Consider the following 25,687-nt stretch of genomic DNA (forward strand, 5'->3'; position numbering starts at 1 on the left):
AAGCGTGGTGGGAAACGTCAGCAGGTATGGTGGGCGAGTCGTTGAAGAATTCGCCAGGGACTCGTGAAGTGGTGTGAAACGTAAGCTCGGCGACGCTGGTGGAAGAGTCACTGCGAAGAGTGGTGCGAATGCCAAACATAACGAAAGGAAAGCGCTCGATCCAAGATGAAGGAAAAGTCGAAGCCATGAGTGAATCTTTCATTTGACGGTGAAAACGTTCAATGATCATATTGGATATCGAGTGGTAAGAGGTAGCCTTGATGTGACTAACGCCTAGTAGCTGGATTGGCCAACAATGTTGAGTCGAATTGGCGACCACGGTCAGTCGTAATGGTGGAAAAGACACTGTAGCGGTTAATCTAGTGTGTGATGCGTGCTCGAGCTATCTACTACGCCATTATGTACTTCAGGCCATCTGGTGAAGCTGTCAATGCAGGTTAACAGGAAGCGCTGGTTCCAGCAGGGAGGAAAGGGGCCAACAATATCGACGTGCAGATGTCTGAAGCGGGCTTCCGGGGACGGGAATGTGCCAAGAGGAATCGCGGTGTGGCGATGCACTTTAGACTGTTGGCAGTTGAGGTACGCACGTGACCAGCGAAGAACGTCTACATTGATAGTGGGCCACACATAACGAGAAGTGGCGAGTCGCTCTATTGCGCGAATGCCAGGATGAGCCAAAGAATGGAGGGCATCAAAGACGGCCCGGCGGTATGAACGAGGCACGTAAAGACGAGGACGTCCGGTCGGCTTATCACAAATGAGGGGCATGTCGCAGTGAGGAAGCAAGATGTCTTCAAACACCAAAGAGGTACTGCTCTAGAGCTCGGTTTTGATACTCTGGGCGGTAGCCATGGCCGTGAAGTCGATGACCGGTCGGCCATGGTTCGTTGCATGGATGGCAGCACGAGAAAGTGCGTCGGCAACGGTGTTGGGTTTTCCAGTGACGTGCACTGGTGCTCAGAAACGTGGGCGGCCTGATTCCGCCGATTCCACTGCTCGCGCACCATCAGCGTGCTGGGCGTGTCCTCGTCGTCTTTTGTGACCGGACCATTGTGGAACGTAGTAGGGCGCTACAATAACTGTATTGATTAAATAAAGACACATACCTTCGTTGTTGTTCACGTCTTTTACAGCGAAACTGTGTATGGCTAGCCGATTCGTCCGTCAGTCGCCTGTATGCCGAAGATTCCTCCGGCACAGCGCCATGCGCATGCGCGAGAAAAAAGAAGGGCGGCGTATTGGCTGCGCCAGTCGTGACGTCGTTGTTCCCCGTCGCAGCCGAGCGCGCGCGCAGCAGCTTCTCGCACGCTCCGAAATGGGTAGGACACGCATGATACGTACTCCTGAAGAGCAGGCAGCTTTCCATCAACAACGCCTCAAGCAGAAACGGCAACGAGCTCATCTACGCCGTGCCGACGCTGGGCCGACGCGCGGCGGAGGTGAAGCACGGGTTAAGCACTCCCCATACGTGGGCCGATCCCGAAGATTGTGGAATGATAATAATAATAATAATAATAATAATAATAATAATAATGCCATTATTTTCCATCTCAAGGATGTGGGAGGCAGAGAGAAAAAGCTAGATTTCTAGCTTGACGGGCTCTCGGCTCCCCGATACAAATACATGACGTTTAGAAAAAAAAAAGGCAAACAGTACAACAGAAAGGAATATCACAATGCACAAACAAATGAAATTTTTTACACAAATGTACAATTCCAAAAAACAGAGCGATGTATATAATATCATGTCGTACATTTCAAACAAGAAGCGCCACCCTTTCGCGTATAATTGAAACAAAATGACGCAATTCTTTTGGCCGAATGTGTTGGAGATTTACATTGTAATTTTGGCACAGGTTTAAGAAATATGGAAGGGTGTTACTGAGCATATGTTGTCCGTAACCTGTTCTGAATGAATGTATGTGCCAAATATCGTTGTTTCTGGTTACGTACGTGATATCTCTTTCCTGCAGTGATGCCAGCTGTGCAATGAACAAGACGAGACGAGTTTTTTTAACAAGTTCTTGAGCTCGGTAAGGTATTTAGAAATTAGGCGGTATGCGTACAGATCATGAATCGGCATCATGGTGTCTTTCATAAAGAGCGGTTTAGATGGGTGGTCATATGCTACATTGTGTATTATTCTGAGCACTCTTTTCTGCTGAACGTGTAATTTTCGTTGATTCGTGAGGGATGCTTGCCTCCAGACCAAATGGCAATAATTTAGATGGGAACAGAACAATGAATTGTGAAACCTTTTATAGGGAGGAGGTGCTTATGAGTGTAAATCGATCCAATGGCACGTGACAGTTTAGATGCTACGTAATTTGTGTCGTCATCTCATGTCATTTTCTCATTGAAAAGTACACCTAGTACTTAAAAAGAATTCACTATCTCTATTTTAAAATTATTAAGAATGACATCATCGTTTATATGGTCATCCTTGTTTTTTGAAGGGCAAATAATGGCCTTTGTTTTGAAAGTGTTAATTTTTAGAGCGTTATATTTTGTCCACTTCTCAACCTGTATAAGTGCTGTATTTGCTTTCATGACCATGTTCGAGGCAGACGAGGCTGAAAACAATAAGCAGGTGTCATCAGCATATATGACCATTTTTATTTCTCTGTCTATCTGTGTTATGTCGTTCACGTATATATTAAAAAGAAACAGGCCCAAAATTCTGCCTTGCGGCACGCCGGCAGAGAGAGTTTTAACATTGTATCGGTGACGTTTATTTCAACATACTGTTGTCGACTTCCGAGATAGCTGCTCAAAAGCATCAATGACGTTTCCTCGAAAGCCATATACTTGAAGCTTTTTTAAAAGTAACTTGTGGTTCAGGTGATCAAAAGCCTTCGAAAAATCTACATATATTCCTAAAGCTAAATTCCTGTCATGAAAAGATCTAAGAATCTATTCTTTTTGTTCTAATAGAGCGAGTTCGGTGAACTGGTGTTTCCGAAAACCGAATTGTGAAGGTGTCAGTATATCATGCTCACTACAGAAATTATTCATCCGGGACAAAATTACTTTCTCAAGCCCTTTCGAGAAAACAGGTAGTATTGACAAAGGCATATAGTTTGCAAAGTCATTCTTGTCACCTTTCTTATAAAAAGCTGCTACTCTTGCAATCTGCATTTGCTGAGGAAAGACACCATTTGCCAGACAAAGGTAGAATATATCGGTGAGACACGGCGCTATTACACCAATAACATATTTCATAGGTTTCACCTTAATACCGTCTTTATCACAGCTCCCGAAATTATTTAACGAAAGAAATACGGCTTCTACTTCAGACTCATTTACAGGACTTAGGAAACATGTCTGATCTCTGGTACAATTTAGGTAGCCCAGAGCCATTACATCATCATCATTTCTCTTGAGATCAATAAAAGAAATCATTAAGCGCATCAGCCAACTTCCTGCCCAACAACTCTTTATTTTTCTGACTAATTTTCATAACTTGGTGTGATAAGGAGGGAGGATTAAGCATACTTTTTAACCATTTTACACGTCACGTCAGTCCCAGAGAGTGAGTTAAAAAATAAATTGCAACAATACTCATCTCTAGCGGTTCCGATATCTTTCGTTAGTTTATTACGGAGGCATTTGTAAGTTTTAAAGAGATCAGAATCGCGAGTTTTCAATAACTTATACATCCTATCCTTCGCTTGGATTTTAGTAAGTAGACTTGGCGTTATCCAGGGCTTACGTATTTTTTATTTTTTTGACTGCGTAAGGTACTTGTAAGGAAATGATGGATTATATAATTTCACAAAGCTACTCAAGAATAAGTTGTATGCATGATCTGCTTCTGTTTCGCACAGCACATTGCTCCAATCAAAATTATTTACTCTCTGTCTAAAAAGTTCTACATTTCTAGGTGCTATTTCTTGGAACTGAACACGCTGTGTGCTCTTTGGGCGTGCATTGTTATTTTCAAGGTACATGTATATGGAATTTTGATCGCTGACATCTCTGCATATTACTCCGGCTGTGCAAGAATGTGTGTAGTTATTTGTCATAAATAAGTCAAGTAGTGTTACAGATGTAGTGGTAATTCGTGTGGGGGAACTAATAACATTTGTGTAAGTCCGCCACGGACTCAAGGGTGTGCCTGTGTGTCTGTGTGGTGCAATGAAAGTGCGCAACCTCTAATAGCAGGGGGGAATCACCCGTTCCCTCGCTCCTAATCAAAGGGTGCGCGGCCAGAGCCTTGGGAGGAGTCGTGATATAATTAGGTGAACTTGAATGGATCGTCGGCACCAATATCTGCCGTTCCCCAACCAAGGGAAATCGGGAAATTTAAACGCAGGAGTTAGACCGAGGTAAGCAGTCTAGAAGCTGAGCCTATGCTCTGCTGAGAAGAAGTCGAGAAGCTAGTGCCGTCCAGTATCGCCTGGGCTGCCTAGCCGCGTCTGAACTCCGAGTGGCTAGTTGATGTAAGAGACGACAAACCAATGTCTGCAACGAAGCTCACGGTAGCTCCCCTCAAGTTAGCTCAAACTGCTTGAGGGTAGTCGTCAGATCCAGACTCCCGGGAAACGCATCACAGCAATCGCATCCACCGCAACCAGATCGGCTCACCAGCGTTCTTCGGGAAAGCTGTGCAGTCAACTCCACGGTTTATGGACTAGCTGCTGCTGCCCGGCCATGCATACGCTACCATTTTTTTTTTAACTCTTCTTAGCGCTGTTAAGTGCATGCGTGTGTAGTGTGAGCCTTTATATGCACTCCTTATTGCTCGTTGTATTTCTTTTGTCGTCATCATTGATCTATATTAAGTACATGTTTGCTAGTTTTCTTGTGTTATATTTTTTTTTAATTTGTGTGTCGTTGTCAGATAAATTTTTTTCTTTCTTTCTCCCGACTCTGACCCCTTCACTGTGTTCGCTTGAGTACGGAACAACCAACCGGCTTGTATACCCCGTCGACGACTTCGCACTGACGGCGAACGGGTGACAAGCCGTGACAGTGATGTATTCGCCCAAATCAAAGAACGTGTTGGAACATTTTCATTCAAGGCATTTCAAACTAATCAAGAGAGGAATTTGAAAGTCATGTTTTCAAAATGCATTAAGTAATAACTCCTCACACACTGCGATGGGAAGCTTTAAACTGCAAGTGGCATTTTAATTGAGCCTGTCGGTGGCCACGGATATCCACATGCACGGCGTGCCTGAGGTTCTTCTGAAGCAAATAATGGGTCCGCTTTGGCGGTATCGCCGAAATGCCCCCTGTTTATAATCGGAATGGAGCAACAACCGCCTCCACGAGCACATAACGATGATCCGTACAATTTTGGTGCCATAATGGCCACGATAAGTTCAGCGCACCTGGGAGCAAGCGTGAGCACATTTTCATAAGTCAACGCAGTGACGGATCCGCGGGAAGACTGCTACCGGGGGGATATTCTGTAAGAGTCCACCTAGTGGACTGTCCATTTCGGCCGTCCCTGATTGGATGCAGCTGTACGAGAGAGGAGGAGACGAGCGGCCCTAGCTACTCAGCAGCGGCTGAAATGGACAGTCCACTAGGTGGACTCTTACAGAACACCTCCCTCCCCCCCCCCCCCCCCCTGGCCACCGTGGCGAGCACCGAGCGCCCCGCCGGGCCAAAGTTAATCAGCTAGTGGACAGCGACCATTGCAGGAAGTGGGGACAAGCTTGTTGAGTAGTATTTAGTCCGTTATTTATGCCCGAAGTTTTTCCCCATTTGTAAGGTTCATTTATTCAATAGCACTTTCTTCACGTAATCATCTGCGGCCTATTCCTTGTGAGGTCTACCACAGACCCTGAAAAGAAGCCAGCGCGCTTCATCTTCTACGAAAGAAATGAACAGTAGCGCAGCACCAAGGTAGTTTATTTCCGTAAAGCGTCTTATCTGTTGAAGGAAGGTGGAGAACGACAATACGCGAATGTTGTGTTTTCGACACCGTCAATGTTGACTGCTTTGTGTTGCCGTATTTCGGCAGATTACGAAAGCCGCTACGCGTTTTCTACTAATCATACGAACAAAAACTCTACCTTACAAGTGGTATACTAATAGCTGACTTGCGAAAAGGTTTATGTTGGTCAAACAAGACAGTGTATGAACCAGTGGTTTAGAGAACACAAAAACAAGGTAGTCTTGGCAGAGGATGGTCATTTAGCCCATCATTGCGGTCGCTGTTGGATTGGTTGGATTGTTGGTGGAATTGCGGTTCTCAGTTGGTGGGTCGGAGTCGGAACAGGGTGTCGCTTGCCTACGCCGCCGGAACGCCTAAAACGGCGTAGCTGGCCTGCGCTATACCGGAGCGTCGCACGAAGCTCGCTAAGCAAACCCACGCTTTATCGCCAAAAGTTTCTTGTTGGTGAGGAGATGAAGTTAAAGAGGTTGAAGCAAATGAATAGACTTATGTTACATATTTGTAAATGGCACCATGTTATGCAAGCGCACTATATCTGAGCAGTCTGCATAACTGAATCAAAGCACTCGATATGTCGGAGCAAACACCATCCAAGGTGCCCGCGGGCATCTTTCAAGCAGTCGTTTTCCCTCAGTCACTAGACAACGGAATTCAACATCCTTATCCCGGACGATCGGAATGATCGACCTGTTTGTTAGCAGCACCCCAACCACGATGTCGCACCGTTTTGCAGACTACACCTGTAGTGTACCCGTCTGCGATGCAATCCCGAGGCAATCGGGAAGCGGGTATCGAGGCAGTCGCCACAGAAGTCGTGGGACACGGGCTACTTGTAGCGATTAGCTGGCCGTCCGTGCTGGTCAGCTTGTGCTGCTTGCAACGATTGAAGTTTCCGACAAGCATCGCCACTTGAAAAGCACGGAGGCTTCGTCAGACAAGTTCGACAAAGACATCGAGTTCCCTGAATAGAGGCTCTTATCCGCTTCGAAAAACTTGCGCGTTCTGCCTCTGGAATGCTAACCTTGTCAGCAGATCCATCACCCCAGTGTCCAGTCATAACTGTGTGATTGTATCCCGATATGAAAGCGAAACGTTTTTGCTCTTCCCCTGGTGCGCATCGCCGTTATGCATTGTCTTTCCTTGTTACATGTGACATTATCTCATCATCATTTGTTGTATATATCATTTAATTAAGAGCTTCATTTAAGCTTCGCCTCAAATAAATTCCAATATATGCGTTGGATCTACATATCTTTTAGCTCGGTAACAACTCTTGGACGAAGCAAAAAAGGAATCACCAGAGAAATTCTTGAAGCCTTTCACATTAATAAACACAGTGACATATGCATCAGTGCACCGTCATTCGACTCTACAATATGAAAACGGGTGTTCCTATGTACTAGAACCATGAATGTTATAGTAAGTTCGAGAGCTGATTGGTGTAGTACATGGTTGTAGTGCTGCTTTGTTCGTGCACATGCATTTGGTGAAATCTTGCGGGTTTATGTCAACAATAAAGTTCTTTTGCTAGTGCAGCGTTCGTCCTGTGCACTCCGTTCTTGAGTGGTATTTCTTTCGCTGGTTTTCTGGCAAGGGCGCATTGCGGCATTTGCCATGAAACAGCTTCTGGCACAGTGTCAGCCAGACAGTGACTAGAATTGTGCTGCGGCTCTGCGGCTTTACAAAAGCGCGAGGTGTTGCTTATAGATGGCTGTGTTTACGTGAGTATAGGATCCAACAATTCTTCCATGGCGTGTCGCCTAGCAGTTGGAGATTACCAGTTCAGGTTGCATGCTTTTCCGAGTCTCAGTTTGTCGGAAGTCTATGTGGTGGCGTCTTCTTCCGGAACTCGATGTCGACACTGCATGTGCATCAAATGATCGTCATAGATGGAATCAGATCCAGCGAAAACAGACGAAAAGAGATAAATGAGCTGCGCTCCACCCTGTTTACGAAACATATGCGTGACCCTCGTGCAGGTTCCAGGCTTTGAGGACATCACGAAATTCCGTTAGGCGAATCCTTTGTCCTCGTCAGGCCAAGCGTTCCGCTCGCCTAAGCAGTCAGCGTTCCTTATCCACAATGTAAGGTCATCCGTGGAATTCAGATGCCTCGGTAGAAGCGGCAATGGTTGCGAGACCTGGGCTGGAGTGAAACGCTGCCAATTAAAGCTACCGTCTATCTTGTTTAGAGCACTGCGCTGTTGTACTTCAACTGGTTCTCATAGCAGTGACAACATCTGGAAAGATCACAGACATACTAACAACGCGAGAACGGACTAAGACAATTAAAGCACGGAATACGGTGGAGATTTCCAATCAACAACTTATTCCTGAAAAAGCACAAATGTATGCCCTGTGACATTGAAGCTAAAGACATTATTTGCGTTAGAGATTGTGTCGCCAATAAACCATGCTCCTAACGCTTTCACCAATGGAAATATTTCAGCGTCAAGATGACCTCTTAAAATGAGTGCCAAGTGTAACCAGAACATGGTTATTCATTTAAATTCAGAAAGAAGTACAAGCTAGCTAGCACTTCGTCTTGCTCTGGCTAAGGACTTATGTCGGTAGTGACATGTATGGATAATGTCTTATTATTTGTCTCACCTAATGCCTTTCATGAATAGCGCTTCTCTCGTTATTTTACCAGAAATACTCAGCCATAGACAAGCACTATCTAATCATGGTGCCTTTCACCAAGCCTCGCGATAATGCGCTGAGGCAGGCTATGTGCATGGTGTAAATGAGTCTGTGAGCCACCTAACGATCTATCCTAACCATTGTGCAGGATCAACACCTACTTTGAAATGGGACCACACACTCCCTTTGGCGGCTACAAGATGTCTGGAATCGGTCGTGAGATGTAAGTTTAACAGCCACACAATTTGTGATGTCATTGCGCCTACGTTAAGTAAGCAAAGAGAGAGGAAACGTTGCCAGCAAGGTTTTATCAATACCAACTGTCGCAACTGATTAACTTTTGTGATATTAAACAATAGCGATTGATGCCAGCGTTTCCCCGAGAGCAAGTTTTCAACTACATAGCGAAGGTGTGCTGCCGCAACGGTGTGGGACCATCTCGCCTCGGTGTGGGTAACGGAAGCTCCCAGCCTCCTGTCTGAAGCTTTCGCGTCATGATGTGACGTTCCTGGCAGCGTATGCGACGACGAATTGTTGACCGTATTTGTGTGACCATCAAATGTACTAGATAAATGTGTTCTCGTCAAAAGAGGAAAGCTTGCTTTCATAAGTACCTATGCCGTATCTCTGGCCTTGTGCGCAGCGCTCTGGCCTTGTGCACAGCGCTCCTTTATTCTCAGTTCGACACCCTCGCCGCTAACGCACCTTCGCTCGTTGCCGCACCCACCCGCCTTACGGCCTCCCCCTTTAGAAGAAACCCACCTATATATATTGTGGCGAGGAAAGCATATGTCACCTTGAAGAAGACAAGTGCACTTGCGAAACGTTGGCTCCTGCTTTCACCTTGTTCTCGTTTTGCTCATCATCTTGAATTTCCATCTCCCGCCTTCCCCGTGTTTTCACCTAAATGGACACTAAAGGCAAAGACTAAGTCGACGTGGACTGTTTAAATACCATTCCAGATACCTCGAAACGCTAGTTATGGCCAGGAAGAGACTTAGTTTACGAGAAAATTGTGTCTGAAGGGTCCGAATACCTTTTTCAAAATTCAAATCTCCCGCCTCCCAACCGGGGGGAGTGGTGACGTTGCATACGCCATTACCGCCATTTGCTGCTCTCGGTGAGCAAGACGGCGGCCGACAGACGGTGGCACCGAGCCAAGACAGAGCGGCGGATTCGCCGCTGCAGCAGCTTTTTGGTCAAGTGGCGAAGACCGTTCGGGCATCCCGCGACATCACGTAGAAGTTTAATTCTGTGCTACTTGCAGTTTGTGCGAGTTTCGTGAGCCAGCAAACCCAGCGCAGCACTACGCGATCAGGAAGTACTGAAACGCGAAAGCGTGGACCGCGCAGACTCGAGTGAAGACGAAACCTTTCGACAGCCAGCGTCGTTTTGAACAGTAATTTCAATTAGTTCTTTTTTCTCCGCATGAAATGGAACTGGACAAGTAGCATTTTATTTCATCTTATAATACAATATGAGGGTGTTTTTTGCAACGAGTAGTTGAGTACTAGTGACAGAATTTAACTGAGGAGTGCTTTTGTCATCGGGCAAGTGCTTAAATGTCCAGGGGGAGTCTACAATCATGTCCTGCATTTCCCTCGATTTCTCGATTATTAAAGCTCTGTTCGCTATATTATTGAAACCTTAGAGATTCTTGAACACTAATCTATCCCTTTAGCTTGACTTTGTATTTGCCTTTAGTGTCCCTTTAAGATGAAGCTTTACCTGAGGCTCTCCTATCAAAATACGTGGGCATGGAGGAATCGCTTTGCTCGGCATCCATTTTAAGTGGTTTTGTTGCACTAAAAAAGGAAAAGGTGCAGCGTGTATGAAACAGATTTTATATATGTAATATTTTTAGAAGTAACGCTGGATATACTAAAGCTTAAAGAAAAACTGAAAAATTCATATTCACAACTCAGTAACCCAACAATAAAAAGCGATATCACTATAATGTAGGCTACGCCTATTGGGACCAAAGCGGACAAAATTGATGTATTATACACTTGGCAGGCCAGGTTCCACCATGGCAGGACGTATTTTTATTTGCATGCATACAATGAAAGTCTTCGGGTGACCACTAGACAAATGGCTTCTGCTGCAAAAGGAAAGTTGCGCAGGCATACGTTCACACTTCAAGATGGCTCTTTAGTTTGTGACTGAGCTCGTTGGTTGTACGGACAACGCCACTAGAAAGTTGATAGCCCCGTTAATAATGGCAAGACCGAGTGGTGCCTGGAAGAATAAGTTAGTGCCCGCAAAAAATACTCTATTTTGAAATGGTGACCCCGATACGTCAACACGCGATGGGCACGTTGGTAAGTGGTGTAAATTAGGAGCTCTTATGATAAACATTGTAAAAAAGGAGAGAAGTGGCATCAACATGCGAGAATGAAGAAAGACAATTTTAGGGACGTTTTTATTGCATTTATGCTGGATTTTCATGAGCAAAATGGGTTATGTGAGGTAAAGGTTTGAACTGTTTATGTTAATACAGGCTTTACAGCTTGATGCACAAGTCCTCGGAAGCGTTAAACGTGTCTTACTTACAGCGTAAAATGTTCCCCCTTCATCCTGAATGTGGCACGCAGTTACATTTTGAAGGAATAAGAGGCGTGTGAGGATGTGCTCACAACCTTAAGGTGCGTGTGAGGATGTGCGCGCAACCTTAAGGTGCGTGGGTTAATTAGTGCTTTGGAGCTGTAAGAACACAAGCCCCACAAAGAATTGTCATTTATTAAACAGATGACTGCGTTGATGTCGCGGCTACCACCGTCGAGCCTATATGCCTGATGGCGCTAGCCCACTTTCTTCTTCCACCGCGGTGCTCTATGAGTACTGTCGACTACATGGCTCCCCGCCCCCGCCCTGCAGAGGAGAAGGTACTGCCGTTGAGCGGTTTAAGTTGCGGAGGTGGCACTGCCAGAGTCTAGATAAGCTGACTTCAAGTGGTTCATGAAAATTGTCTCTTCGCGTCCGCTGACAAGAAGTGTGAAAAACTTGGCGTCACACTTGAGGACCTTGAAGGGACCGTCGTAAGGAGTTTCTAAAGGAGCTCGAGTAGCGTCGTGACGGATAAATGCGTGCCAGCTATGAAGTAAAGATGGGCTCATGTAAACATTTCTGCTGTCGTTACGAGGTGGCGGTGGTATAACAGTGGCCATTGTAATGCGAAGGCGGTCGGCGAAAGATTGTAGGTCTGCAGATGACGGTTCCGAGGCGAACAACTCACCGGGTACGCGAAGTGTCGTGCCGACAACGAATTCTGCTGAGGAATACTGTGCATCTGCTTTCAGAGCTGTGCGAAGACCTAGTAGAGCCAAAGGCAGGCGCTGTGTCTACGGAATCGTGGAGTCATGAGCATGAAGTGCTGCTTTTAATTGACGGTGGAAGCGTTCTACCGTGCCATTGGAACTTGGGTGATAAGCTTTCGTTCGTATGTGCGTTACACCCAGAAGACGGGAGAGTGCTTGAAAGAGGGACGAGTCAAATTGTCTTCCTCTGTCTGTCGTTATGGTGCGTGGTACGCTATAATGAGAAATCCAGGTATGTAAGATGGCCTGGGCTATGGACTCTGCAGTAATGTGAGAGAGTGGCATTGCTTCAGGCCAGCGTGTGAAGCCGTCTATACAAGTGAGTATGTATCGTTGGTTTGAGGACGGCGGTAGCGGACCAACGATATCGATGTGAACGTGGCCGAAACGAACGTTTGGTGGTGGAAAATGACCAGGCGCGCTCATAGTATGTCGACTGACCTTGGCGCACTGTAACTGTATGCATGCCCGAGTCCAGCAACCGACGGTCAGCGTTCATTCATACGCGACCACAGATAGCGGGATATGACCAGACGTTGTGTGGCACGTACTCCAGGGTGCGATAAGGAGTGTAGTGCGTCAAAAACTTGCTGCCGATACTGTTTCGGAACGTAAAGTCGAGGATGGCCCGTAGACATGTGGCATATCACTGCGACGTTGCAGCGAGGCAGTAAGATCGTTGGCAGTCCGGAGTGTTTGAAGTTCACGGCCTGTGCGTTGAGCGGTAGCGAGGTGGACGAAGTCAATGCCGGAACGATTTACTTGGTTTGCATTGTGATCAAGGGACCCGTACGGGGCCCGAAACGTCTGTTCTTTATTTTTATTTTATTCTTGGCGAATGCACGTTCTTCGGCACCAATTGGTTTGCATTTATGTGAATACGTGGTAGAGCGTCAGCAACGGGATTATCGGCCCCACTGATATGCCGAATATCAGTAGTGAATTCGGAGATATATGCAAAGTGGCGAATTTCGCGGGTAGTGTGCGAGGAACTGTTGGAAGTAATAGCATAAATGAGCGGTTTGTGGTCGGTCAGAATAAAGAACTGACGCCCTTCGAGATTGTGACGGAAGTGGCGCACTGCGAGGTACAGTCGTAGCAATTCGCGACCAAAAGTGTTATAGCGGGTTTCTTGCGTTGTCAGCTTCCTTGAAAAGAAAGACATAGGCTGCCAACCAGCTGTTGAAACACGGCGCCAACAGCTATATCAGAGGCGTCTACCATAACGGACATTGCAGCGTCTGGTTGCGGGTGTGCCAGTAGAGCAGTGGTAATAAGGGCGTTCTGGGCCGAGATAAAAGCAGATTCAGCAGCATTTTTCCATAATATAGGCGTGCTAGCTCGTGGTGTGCCAGAGAGTAGAATGTACAGAGGATGCAAAATTGAAGCACAACGAGGAATGAAACGGCGATAGTAATTGATGAAGCCCAGAAATGCCCGTAATTGCTTGGTGGAACACGCACGTGGGAAATCTTTAATGGCTTGGACACGGGATGGGACGGGTTGGATGCCATGCTCGTCTACTCAATGGACCCGGAAATCGAGAGACGCAACGCCAAACTCACTCTTCGAGATGTTTGCAACCAGGCAATACTGACGGAGGCGTTCAAACACATTACGTAGGTCAGATTCGTGTCCCACAGCAGAGCGAGTGAATACAAGAATGTCGTCTTAATATACGAAGCAACAAATCAGGCCACGGAGTACTGATCGACGAAACGCTGAAATGTTTGAGCGGCATCACGTAGGCCGAATGGCACGCGAGCGTATTCAAACATGCCAAAATGTGTAATGATTGCAGTTTCAGAAATGTCGGAAGGCTCTGCAAGAATCTGATGGTAAGCTTTTGCTAGATCCACCTTACTAAATATGCAGCAACCATGAAGCGATGCGGTGAAATCGTGGATGTGGGGTATATGGGGTACCTGTCGGGAATCGTCACTTAGTTTAAGGCGTGGTAATCGCCACACGGTCGCCAATCACCCGTCTTGGGCACCATGCGTAAAGCAGATGACCAAGCGCTACCGGAAGGACGAACGAAGCCCAACTCGAGCATGTGTTCGAATTCTTGCTTTGCAATTTTCAGACGGCCTGGTGCTAAGCCGCGAGGTCGCGCATACACTGGTGGTCCTTTAGTCACAATGTGGTGCGTGACGTTGTGCACTATTGGACGATCTGGCGATGGTGGTTCGAACAGCTCTGGAAATTCCAGCAGGATGATGGACTACGGTTTCGGTACCTGGGTGTGTGCGTGTACGAGACGCAAAGGTGGCGCAGACATGGCGATACCTTGTACGGACAGGTTTATTTAGGAGTCAAGAAAGCGGCACTGGTGAAGGTCGACAGAAATGTTAAGCTTTCACAGAAAGCCAGCGCCGATGATGGGCCCGCGGACGTCAGCGACGGTGAATAGCCATAGAAAAGGGCGTCGCTAACCAAGGTCAAAAGCGACAGATTTCTGGCTATATGTTTTAATGCTGGAACCGACGGCAGTGAGATAAGACGTGTCATTGCGATGTCTTTTGGGGTCTTGAAAAGTAAGAGGAATGACACAAATTTCCGCACCAGTGTCTACAAGACAGCGAACTTTCGGGACACGGTCGGCGACGTTGAAGAGACGGCTTGATGTAGGGCCAGTAGCACTAGCCGTCATCAGTGACTGGCCCGACCGTTTCCCGGAAAGTTGCAAGGCGAACGGCACTGCCGTGCGCGAGTGCCACATCTGGCGTGATACCAACAAGTAAAGAGAGACGGAGGGCGTGACACGTTTTGGTCATGCGAGCGATGCTGCTGGTGTTGATTATTCGCCCGAAAGCGTAAGGCAGCCAACTGGTTAGTTACCTCCTCTATTTGTGCAGCAAGGTGCATGCATGCTTGAACTGTCGGGCTCGTCAAAGTGCTGCAGTAACTGAGGTTGTGTCACAACGGCTGCATTACAACGGTCAATATGGCATATCATAGATTGGAAAGTATCCATAATCTGGTCTGCCATCGTCGCTAAGGCGTCGACAGACGTCGTAGTAGGTGAGCCACATAAAACCATGCGTACCTGATTCGGTAGACGCTAGAAGAGCCCCGAAGGATTTTCGCGTCTGCTGATGATGGACTGGTTCCCAGGAGTTGTGTCATGCGATGAAGCAGCTCAGTCAGTTTTCTGGCACCATGTTCCTCCGATGAGAGGAGCGGTTGAATCAGTCGCGACTCAAGAGTTGGTGCTGCGCTGTAGTAACACCCGCTTAAGGGTATCGTACTGATCATCGGGCGGAGAAGCCAGCTAAATGTCGCAGACCAAAGCTGCAGTGGTCGGGTTAAGCACACTCACGACGTTTTCGTACTTGGCCTCCTGAGATGTGACTCGGTGACGGTGAAACTACGCCTCGATGTGCACGAACCAGGGTTGACAGTCTGAGGGCCAGAAACCGGGAAGTTTCAGAGTGGCAATGGAAGATGTTCCATGTTCTTCGAGACGTCGTTGTTCTCAAGAAGAAACTTGGTAGACGTATACAGTTCTGATGTCGTATCACGTACGCGTCACCAACTTGTAGGAACAGAAGGCCCACAAAGAATTGCCGTTTATTAAACAGATGACGGCGTTGATGGCACTAGTCCAGTCTCTTCTTCCACCGCGGGGGCTCTATGAGTACTGTCCGCTACAGAGCGAATCACTTATTGCAGTGCTTGGAAGCATTGTACGCTCGTTACAGGCATTTCTCCCTCCGTATTGTCAAACCAAACTTTGGCGCAGAGCTTAAAATTCCAAGGAATCTTATGTTATAGGTCACGTGCGATAAAACATTAAAATTTGTGGGCAATTACTGGCTTTGTAATAAATTAATTGAACGAGCAGGCCAAAGTGTTACGCGCGTGTTTTATTAACCACGTAGTGTGTGTTTGCGCGCTATCCCGGGAGACGTACACATTCACCGAGTTCACATTTGGCAGTGATGGCAGGCATATTCTAGGTGACGTGCTTGCAAAGTTAAAGTCTGTGCGTGTTTTTTGTTCTGTGCAGGGGCGAAGATGGCATCATGGAATACACCGAAGTCAAATCGGTAAGTGAAAAGTCAGCAGACACACCGTCAACAATACAAAAGCAGGGGAAGCAGAAATTCATCACGTACTGCGCGAAACAATCACTGTTAGGCGCTGAAAAACGAGACATGATAGGAAAGTGCGCAATTTCTTCGCTCTTTCCTATTGTGTCTCTCCTTTCCGCACCTAACGTTGATTGTTTCGCGCAATACGTTTAGAATTTCAACATTAGCCAACTAGCTTGCAAAAAAGTACTTCTTCAGTGGAAGCACGACTCAAGTAGCAGATATATATATATATATATATATATATATATATATATATATATATATATATACATATATATCATATGCGAACATCATTCAGAAAGCACAGTGACGTCGTCTGCAATGGTATCAACATCACATTCCAGAAGTTTGCCATAGTGGCTGAAGATTTACGCTGACAAATAAGTACGACTGACTGGCAGGCTGCGGCACAACTAAAAGCAGAGAGTACATGAAAAAGAATGCGTGCGACACATAAGACAGCTATGCAAGAGCTGCTCAAGCGCCCCAACCAGGCTTACGTCAGTTTTGCTTGCTCTAAAGGGTGATCCTGCCAGTGAGAATTCCAAATTGAACTTGTACATTACGAATGGTAATGTCGCCTAATGAGGGAAGCTTTATTTCCTTTCTTGAAAACAATGGGGACCGTAGTAATTGGCGAATGGGTATGGTGGGGCACCGGCTCTTCTATAACACAGTTCACAGTTAATCGTATCCGTAAAAACAAGATTTTGTGGCAAGCAGTACAGATTAGGCAGTGCACATTAATCGAGGTGCTTACGCCTGTTCGATGGCACATGATAGGGGCTGTTGACAGTAATAGTAAATTTAGTACTACCTCAGCAAGCACAATATATATGCATGCATCATAGCTACATACATCACACATCATACAATGTAGGTGCATACGCGACGCACGAGTCTAGGCCATCCTTCATTGTCTTCATTTTGTCGCGATCTTGTGGACAGAGACATTGCTTGCTAATTCTTGCAAGACGACGTCAGCGCCATCCAGTAAGCAGGAGGAGCCGAGCGCTACAAGTAAAATACTAATGAAGAATCAGACGTGCTCAATCAGTCGTTAAACCTATAATAACCAAACTTTATTTAGGACAGCCTCCGCAACTGGAAAGACAACGTGCTAGAACTTAAAGAAGGCGTGGACGCCAGCTCTATCCAGTGATGAGCGAGCATTGGCCAATCATGGCAGCTGTCCGCAACTGGAAAGACAACGTGCTAGATCTCATAGAAGGCACAGACGCTAGCTCGATCCAGTGATCAGCGGGCGTTAGATAATCATGGCAACTGTCCGCAATTGGAAAGACAACGTGCTAGAACTCAAAGAAGGTGTGGACGCCATCTCTATCCAGTGATGAGCGGGCGTTAGCCAATCATGGCAGTTGTCCGCAACTGAAAAGACAACGTCCTAGAACTCAAAGAAAGCGTGGATGCCAGCTCTATCCGGTGATGAGCTGGCTTTGGCCAATCATGGCAGCTGCCAGTGCGTTTTCCAATTTTGCGGCTCTGGCGTCGCCAGAGGGGCTAAGATGGGTCTGGACTTTTCGTCGTAAGTTCGAATCCTCGCGGCAAGTTGAGAATTTTTCTTCCCTTGTATTTTTGCACATATTTTTGGGATTCCAGCGGCGACCCTAGCATACATCAAAACAACCATAAAAGTATGCGCCCATAACAGCTTTCGCTGTAACGAAAATAAGAGTAGCATTTTTTTTTTTTTTTTTGCCTGTGGCGACTGTTTGCTTGCCTCCAAGAAAATCATTGCCCCTTGCCACACGATGTTTTGTCGAACCCTGGATTAAATAACTATCAGCCTAGAAGGGCAATTGATTGCATTCTGTAAGATCATTTTCTTCGGACTGCTAGCCAAGCATTTCTGTTGCCCAACCCAAAAACGGAGGCTTCGAAAGACAGAAATACAGGCACAAATAAATGTAAGCCAAGACTGCTGAATTTAGAGTTTTCTTGTTGCTTAATGCAGGGAAACGTCTAAGAGCAAAAAGAAATTATCTATTGTCTCTGCTTCGCCACGAAAGCACATAGTTGTGAGTTAACCACTCCAGAGCTGTGTTGGTAGAAATTTAGCGCTGGTATGCGACAGCGCCGCCTCGTAATGGACACTGCGGGTTTTCGTGTTTGGCTAATTTCTCTGCGCCAGGGATTTCGAAGATGCGTATAATCCATGTAATTCGTCAGCGCGGAGTCTGGCATCATGGCGTGTCGAAAGAAACATGCAGCAATGACATAAGCGAAAAAGGACAGTGCAAAAGCTTCAGCCTAAGAAATCTGCAATTTCAGTAAGAAATATTCATTTGTGTCCAGGTACCGAAACTAAACGAATGCTTCTGAAGTATTCAGGTACCAATGAATAAAACGTACCCACAGCATGAGAGTCACTAGAAGCGGTAAGCGATCAACGCAAGGGTAAACGAAAAGAAAGGGGGATAACCGAGGTACCCAATTTTGATTAGTCATATCATAAGAAGCCAACAAACACTGACACCAAGCACAACATAGGGGAAATTACTTGCGCGTAATAAATGAAATAAAGAAGCGATAAATTAATGGAAATGAAAGTGGATGAAAAAACAACTTGCCGCAAGTCGGGAACGATCCCACAACCTTCGATTATGCGAACGTGCATCGAAGGTTCCAGAGCAATCCGTGGTGCTCGCGTCTCTTCCCGAAAGTTCTACACAATTCGCGTCGCACATGCAATCAGATTACACAAGCTTCGGTGACAACAGAAGCATCGATAACATTCGAGAAACTTCCGATACTTGCGGGGGCGTGCCGCGCTAAGTGATAACATTCGTTAGATGATGTAAAGCGCTCACCCGTAAAACATAAACAAGTCCACGTGTCAATGCCCCCCTCTCAAAAAGCATCTTCGCGATCCTGCTAGTAACAGCGCAAAATGTAGACAAGGGACGAGACAAGAAGACACCACACGTCTCGTCCCTTGTCTACATCTTGCGCTGTTACTAGCAGGATGGAAAACCAACAAGCCCAAGCTGCTATTCTAGCGAAATACATCTTCGCGATGCTACAAACAGGCGAGCGAAACACAAAAGGACACTTATTAAACAAAAGTAACAAACCAACAAACAAACAAATTCTAAAGTAACACAGTCCAAAAAAAAAAGAAAGCCCAAAGTTTAGCTATGCGAAATCCCAAAGTTCGTTAGCGATGGTAGAACGGCTTAAGTCGCACAACTTGGACTACTTCAGGTCGTGAGCGGCGCCGCTGTGATAGCGAAATGCCGTCTGACACGACCTCATCTTCGACTGCGCCAATGCGTCGGATGATCTTGTAGGGTCCGAAATAGCGGCGTAAAAGCTTCTCGCTAAGTCCTCAGCGTATTGGGGTCCAAATCCAAACACGGTCGCCGGGGTGGTACTCGACGTAGCGTCGTCGAAGGTTGCAGTGTCGGCTGTCGGTCCTTTGCTGGTTCCTGAACGGCAGGCGGGCGAGCTGTCTGGCTTCTTCAGCACGCTGGAGATAAGTGGCGACGTCAAAATTCTCTTCCTCGGTAACGTCTAGCAGCATAGCGTCGAGAGTCGTCGTCGGGTTCCTGCAGGCAACAAGCTTGAACGGCGTGATCTGTGTTGTTTCTTGCACCGCCGTGTTGTAAGCGAAGGTTACGTACGGCAGGACGGCATCCCAGGTCCTGTGTTCGACGCTGACGTACATTGTCAATATATCTGCGAAGGTCTTACTCGGGCGCTCCGTAACACCATTCGTATGCAGGTGGTAGGCAGTTGTCCTCTGGTGGCTTGTCTGGCTGCATTGTAGAATGGCTTGGGTGAGCTCCGCTGTGAAAGCCGTTCCTCTGTCGGTGATGAGGACTTCTGGGGCATCATGTCGCAGCGGGATGTTCTCGACGATGAACTTCGCCACGGCAGAGCTTTCGTTTCAGCGAAGCGGGTGAGGTAGTCCGTGGCCACGACGGTCCATTTATTTTTGGATGGGGACGTCGGAAAGGGTCTCAACAAATCCATCCCGATCTGCTGAAATAGTAGTTAAGGAGGCTTGATCGGCTTTACTAATCCTGCTGGCCTTGTCGGTGCTGTCTGGCGTCGCTGACAGTCTCTGCATGTCTTTGACGTAACGGGCGACGTCGGCGGTCAGGCGTGGCCAGTAATACTTTTCCTGTATCCTCGATAGCGTCCGGGAGAATCCGAGGTACCCAGCGGTCGGATCGTCACGTAGGGGGTACAGTACTTCTCGACGCAGCGCTGAGGCGTCGGCGCGGTAGTCGGCGCGGACTGGTGAGAAGTTCTTCTTTACGAGCAGGTTGTTTTGAAGCGACAACAAAGACAATCCTCGCTTAAATGCCCTAGAGACAAAGTCGGTGTTCCCTTCCTAATACTCGACGAAGCCTTTTAGCTCCGGGTCTATTCGTTGCTGTTCAGCGAAGTGTTCCACGCTTATTATTCCAAGGAAAGAGCCGCTGTCCTCATCGTCTTGCGGCGTGAGATCAATGGAGGTGCTTGATAGGCACTCGGCATCAGAGTGTTTTCGTCCGGACTTGTAGGTTACAGTGATGTCATATTCTTGCAGCCTGAGGCTCCACCGCGCCAGGCGTCCTGAAGGGTCCTTTAAATTCGCTAGCCAACACAACGCATGATGGTCGCTGACGACATTGAACGACCTGCCGTATAGGTAAGGGCAGAATTTCGCTGTAGCTCAAATGATGGCGACGCATTCCTTTTCGATCGTAGAACAACTGCCTTCCGCTTTTGGCAGTGACTGGCTAGAGCAAGCTATCACCTGTACGAGTCCATCTTCCCTCTGGACTAGGACGAAACCGAGGCCTAGGCTACTGGCATCAGTGTGGATTTCTGTATGGGCATACTCGTCGAAGTGCGCCAGTACGGGTGGCGACTGCATGCGTCGTTTGAGTTCTTGAAGTGCGCCAGCCTGTGGCATTTTCCACTTAACTCCACAGCACATTTGGTTAGATGTGTCAGCGGCTCGGCGATGCGTGAAAAGTCCTTGACAAAGCGCCGGTAGTAATTACACATGCCAAGGAATCTACGCACTGCCTTCTTGTCGATGGGCTACTGGAACTTTGCAATGGCAGCTGTCTTCTGCGGGTCGGGGCGTAGTCCAGATTTGCTGGTGATGTGGCCCAGGAACAGAAGCTCATCTTAAGAGAAGTGCCACTTTTCCGGCTTCAGAGTGAGCCCTGATGACTTGATGGCCTCTACTACTCTCGCAAGCCACCGAAGGTAATCGTCCAAATTTTCAGCGAAGACGAAGACGTCATCCAAGTAAACAAGACAGGTCTGCCACTTCAATCCTGCTAAAACCGTGTCCATGACGCGCTGGAACGTTGCAGGTGCCGAGCACGCTCCGAATGGCATGGCCTTGAACTCATAGAGGCCGTCTGGCGTGATGAAGGCGGTCTTTTCGGGATCCCTCTCGTCAACGTCGATTTGCCAGTAGCCAGACTTGAGATCCATCGGCGAGATGGATTCAACAAACCTCGTCAAATTTAGTGCAGTGGTTGCCGAGAAAAACGAATTCTCATTTTACATGTACTTAGATAGGAGCACCGGAGCTAAAGCTTCCTCTTAAGGCTTGCGAGAACTGGATTGATGGCATTCAGAAGTGCAGGGCACTTTGAGGTGTTGGCGTCTGTAACTTGTCTAGAAGAACACGAATAGCACTCATTAGAGATCTGAGCATGACAACATTTTGTTGGTCTTGGTCCGTCAATTTATCAGCAACAAATGAGGTGTCCCTTGCTGTCGGAGTCTGATATTGCTCAGCAGGCACATGTAGCTCAAGAGTTCAGCCAAAGTGTCAGCTTCCGTGCTTTTCGAGGCTGCTTTGTCCTTAAGCCTGGGCGGCAGAGAGTATGGTGATGTTGGCGCGTCTCGCTTGCACAGAGGCTTTGGAGACTCTTGAACTGCATTGGCGACGTGATTGCCATCGCTTAATAGGTGTGTTCGCTCCTCAGTGAAACGAGTGTAACCATTTCCTTCAATATTGGCATTTCCTTCCGAATCAAACGACAGTTCTTTGAGGATGCATCGCGAGGCCCGCTGCAATTTGCGCATTTCAGAACAATGACTTCGCACGTGTCAGTGGTATGGGGCCCAGTCCATCGAGAACACACGGTAGTGTTTTTGCACACACTGCTCATATGGCCTAGCTTCATGCACTTCCAGCACTGCAGTGGTTTCGGTAAAAAGGGGGGAACTGCGTGTCGGTAGTGTCCCACCTTTACGTGTGATGGGAGACATCCGGCCTTACATATAATATTTGCACACCGTGACGTGCCGAGAAGAAACACGTTTGCGATGACGGTCTTTTCTGCAGCCGACTTGATTAAGACCTACAGATCGATGTGGGTAATGGTCTCGTCAACAGTGCAAATTACGCCAGCGCTGACACTTCCTTGCCCAGCGGAATATGAGCGCGGCCTTCCATCCCATCAAGTTCCGTGATTTCGCGCAAAGAATCCAACGCATCCGCATGTTCTACGTCAAAAGACATGTTTTTGCCCCAAGTTAAAACACACAGGAAGACACATAGAAGACAACACGGGCTGCCTATGTGTTCTGTGGCCTTGTATGGTCTATGTGCCTGTTCTGTATCTTCCTTTTGTGTGTGCTAACTTGCGGCAAAAAGATACGTCTTTTAGCAAGCACCAACTAGGCCAACAAGCAGTTCTGTTGCAACATGCTCGACGTCCATCGCAAGGGTCCACGTTCTTACGGGTTTGCAGTCTGATATCTTTGATTTCATTCGGAACCAGCGCCTCTAAATGTACAGGCACAGCTTGCCTGCTGAGGCATCTCATGTTGTCAGTGGCGAGAACTGGCGAGGTAAGGATGATGAGTACCTCGGTATTCCGCAATGACCTCGTGGTAGACGCACTCGAATTCCATGATGTGCTGAGAAGCCTTCTATTTTCTTTACGGCTCCGCACTATAGTTGAATACAACTTAAAGAAACAGCAGTTGGCCACCAAGGCACATAGACCACGTGGATTTTTACTCTGCCAGCCAATCACAGAAGCAAACAAAATCGTCGTCATGCGACCATTTCAAAACGGTGTCGTACTTGATACCTCCAGTGCGTCTGCAGTTCTTGAAGAGTCTTTTCATCGGGGAAAGCGATGAGGTGTGCAAGAGACACGGACAAAGTGTATGAAGACTGAGGTTTTCACTCTTCGAAAGTCGGCGGCACAGTTCATTTGACTGCTGACCCCGTTTTACTCATGAAACTTCACTGCCAACTGAAGTGAAATTTGACAATAAATAGTTGCAGCGAAGCATTCGTTTTACTTCAGTTCAAAAGAAAGAATTAGGTTTTCACCGTTCCACTATGATGGACGAGTGAAAACGTACAAAATTACACACTTATAATTTTATTTTTGTGGTTGCCGCCTTATTTAGGTGACAAGGAAACTTTTAACTCTGAATTATTTGCAGCCTCGCGGAAAAACAGTGGCTGGTGGTTATGAGGGCGGGGGCGGGGCTTCACTGCAGACTTGAGTTGTATCCGACTATAGCTCGAAGGTATCGTCACACGGTTCTTCACTGTTGACATAGTAGTCCATGGTGTCGTCGCTGTCAGTGTCGCTCTCTGTGCCTTAGCGTTTCCTGGAGGCTGCCGCCGCAGGCACTGCCGAGTCCGACGGGCGCGGCGAGACTCCATAGCAACTAAGCAGGAAACAGCAATTGACTGGTAAAGTCCAACAAATTACCAAAATATTAGAGCTGAAAGACTTCGCGTTGCCTGAGAGGCACTTCGTCCACCATCTTTGATTTCATTAAACCAGCTATGGCGTCCACAGCATTCCTTGGTTGATAAAGCCATCCAAGGAACAACATCTTCGATTTCACTACACGAGCAATAAGGCGTCCATGGCGTTCCTTGGACGGCTTTATCATCTGCCTCGGTCCCATTCGCCAAGTGTGGCGCAGCTATCTAGAGCGCTATGGAGGTGTTGGGTCAAAGCTCCTGAGAGTCACCTGCGAAAGGGTATGCCGACACAGCGGCTCCTAAATGTCATCCGGGTTGATGCGCATCGAATGTACAGGACACTCCGCGCTAGTACATTTGTAGTTCTGCTCGGGGTCCGAAAGTAGGAAAATTTTAATAAGGGAGCACGGGACATCAGTTGCGGAAGTTTATATTTCGGTGTGCGGTGTGTATAAGGCGTTGTGAAGAAGAAGACGCGTCTCGTGGCACAGCCACATCGCCAACGCTCGGCTCGGCTCGGCTTGCGCTGGTGATTGCTGGCGTCTTTTTGGACAGTGCTTCGGGCTGTCTCACCTTTCCCGGTCACTGCGCTTTTGCGTTAGGAGCCGCGAATAAACCTCAGCGTCAATATGCTAGAGTACGTAAATCCGTCGCGGTGATGCCTTCGATGCATAGTCCACACCTTATCGGCATAAGAGTCTGCTGTCCTGGATGATGTCTAGAAAGCGAGCACTGGAAGCATGTATGATTGTATGACCTTCCGATTTCAACTGCAGCCTCATAGCCTTCCACCTTAACAAAAAAAAAGTAGAAGGCGACTTCTCTGCTGCTATTACAAGACCAGGCAGACGCTTAGAAGATATGTTTGTACTAACTCAATGCATAAAGATTTCAGTAGTTCAGAGTAGACTAATGGATAGCATTTCTAGATACAAAGGAAGCCTACGACAACCGAGTACAAATCGTATGGTAAGGCCAAAAATGTAATGAAATGGTGGAAATTCACCAAGGACTGAAGCAAGGATGTCCTCTGTCTCCATTGTTATTCATGCTTTATGTTAAAGGCTTAGAAACACGACTGGAAAACAGTGAATTAGGGTTTGATTTATCCTTCATGCGTAATTAACAAATAGCGCAACAGGTCCCCGCACTGATGTATGCGGATGGCATAGTGCTACTAGCGGACAGTGCAGGAGCTTTACAGACACTTGCGAACATAGCAAACAAATCTAGGCCTTAAGTTCAACACAGAGAAATCGGAAATTATGATCTTTAATGAAAAGGCGAGTAATTGCGTGCTATCAATTCAACGGCAAGTCATACCTATACTCAAGTAATATAAGTACATCGGCGTATGCGTAAACGAACGAAATACTTACTCAAGCACCCACCAGGATAATCTGAAAATAAAGAGGAAGCGAAATGCAGCAATTACGAAACATAGGGCACTTTGGGGCCACAATAAATATGAAGTTGGCGTGGAATGCGGAAAGGAAAAATAATGCCATCGTCAATGTTCGCAGCTGCCATTCTGCGCTTAAAATTCGATACTTTGTCGGGGCTAAAAGTTAACCAAATATGGGTAGGCCGGATGACTTTGGGAGCCCACGGTTAAAGCACAAGTGAAACAGCGCATTGTGACATGGGTTGGGTCTCTTTTGAAGTCAAGGAAGCGCAGAACAAGAGTAGTTTTGAAGAAAGACTCAGAAACGTGGATCGAAATAAATGGGCGGCTAAAGTGCACAAGTATTTGTACCTGAAAAGCGTGTACACAGAATGGAGGAAGAGATCAAGTAAGTTGAGATATAAGTACAGGGTAATCGGAAGTGTAAATAGATGACCAGGACTCATCAGACAGTGAGAGAAACAGAAACAGTGAATTGGATGCAAAGAATGGAAACAAATAAGACCATTGAGATCTATAAGGATGGGAAGAACTAAATTAGAAGGGAAAATATGTGCGATAACACTGAGGGAAGTGCATTGCTATTTGAGGCTAGAGC

At 47.0% G+C, this 25,687-nt stretch overlaps 1 protein-coding gene across 1 annotated transcript in view; it reads left to right on the forward strand.

The window, feature by feature from the left end:
• Positions 1 to 25,687, forward strand: part of LOC126545207 (aldehyde dehydrogenase, mitochondrial-like) — a 153,274-nt gene that overhangs the window by 125,041 nt on the left and 2,546 nt on the right. The window contains exons 11-12 of the mRNA XM_050192968.3: positions 8,699 to 8,773; positions 15,880 to 15,919. Of these exons, the coding sequence (XP_050048925.2) occupies positions 8,699 to 8,773; positions 15,880 to 15,919 (115 nt within the window). The remainder of the gene's footprint in view (positions 1 to 8,698; positions 8,774 to 15,879; positions 15,920 to 25,687) is intronic.

This window comes from Dermacentor andersoni, chromosome 10, assembly GCF_023375885.2.
Source record: "Dermacentor andersoni chromosome 10, qqDerAnde1_hic_scaffold, whole genome shotgun sequence".
Lineage (NCBI taxonomy): Eukaryota > Metazoa > Arthropoda > Arachnida > Ixodida > Ixodidae > Dermacentor > Dermacentor andersoni.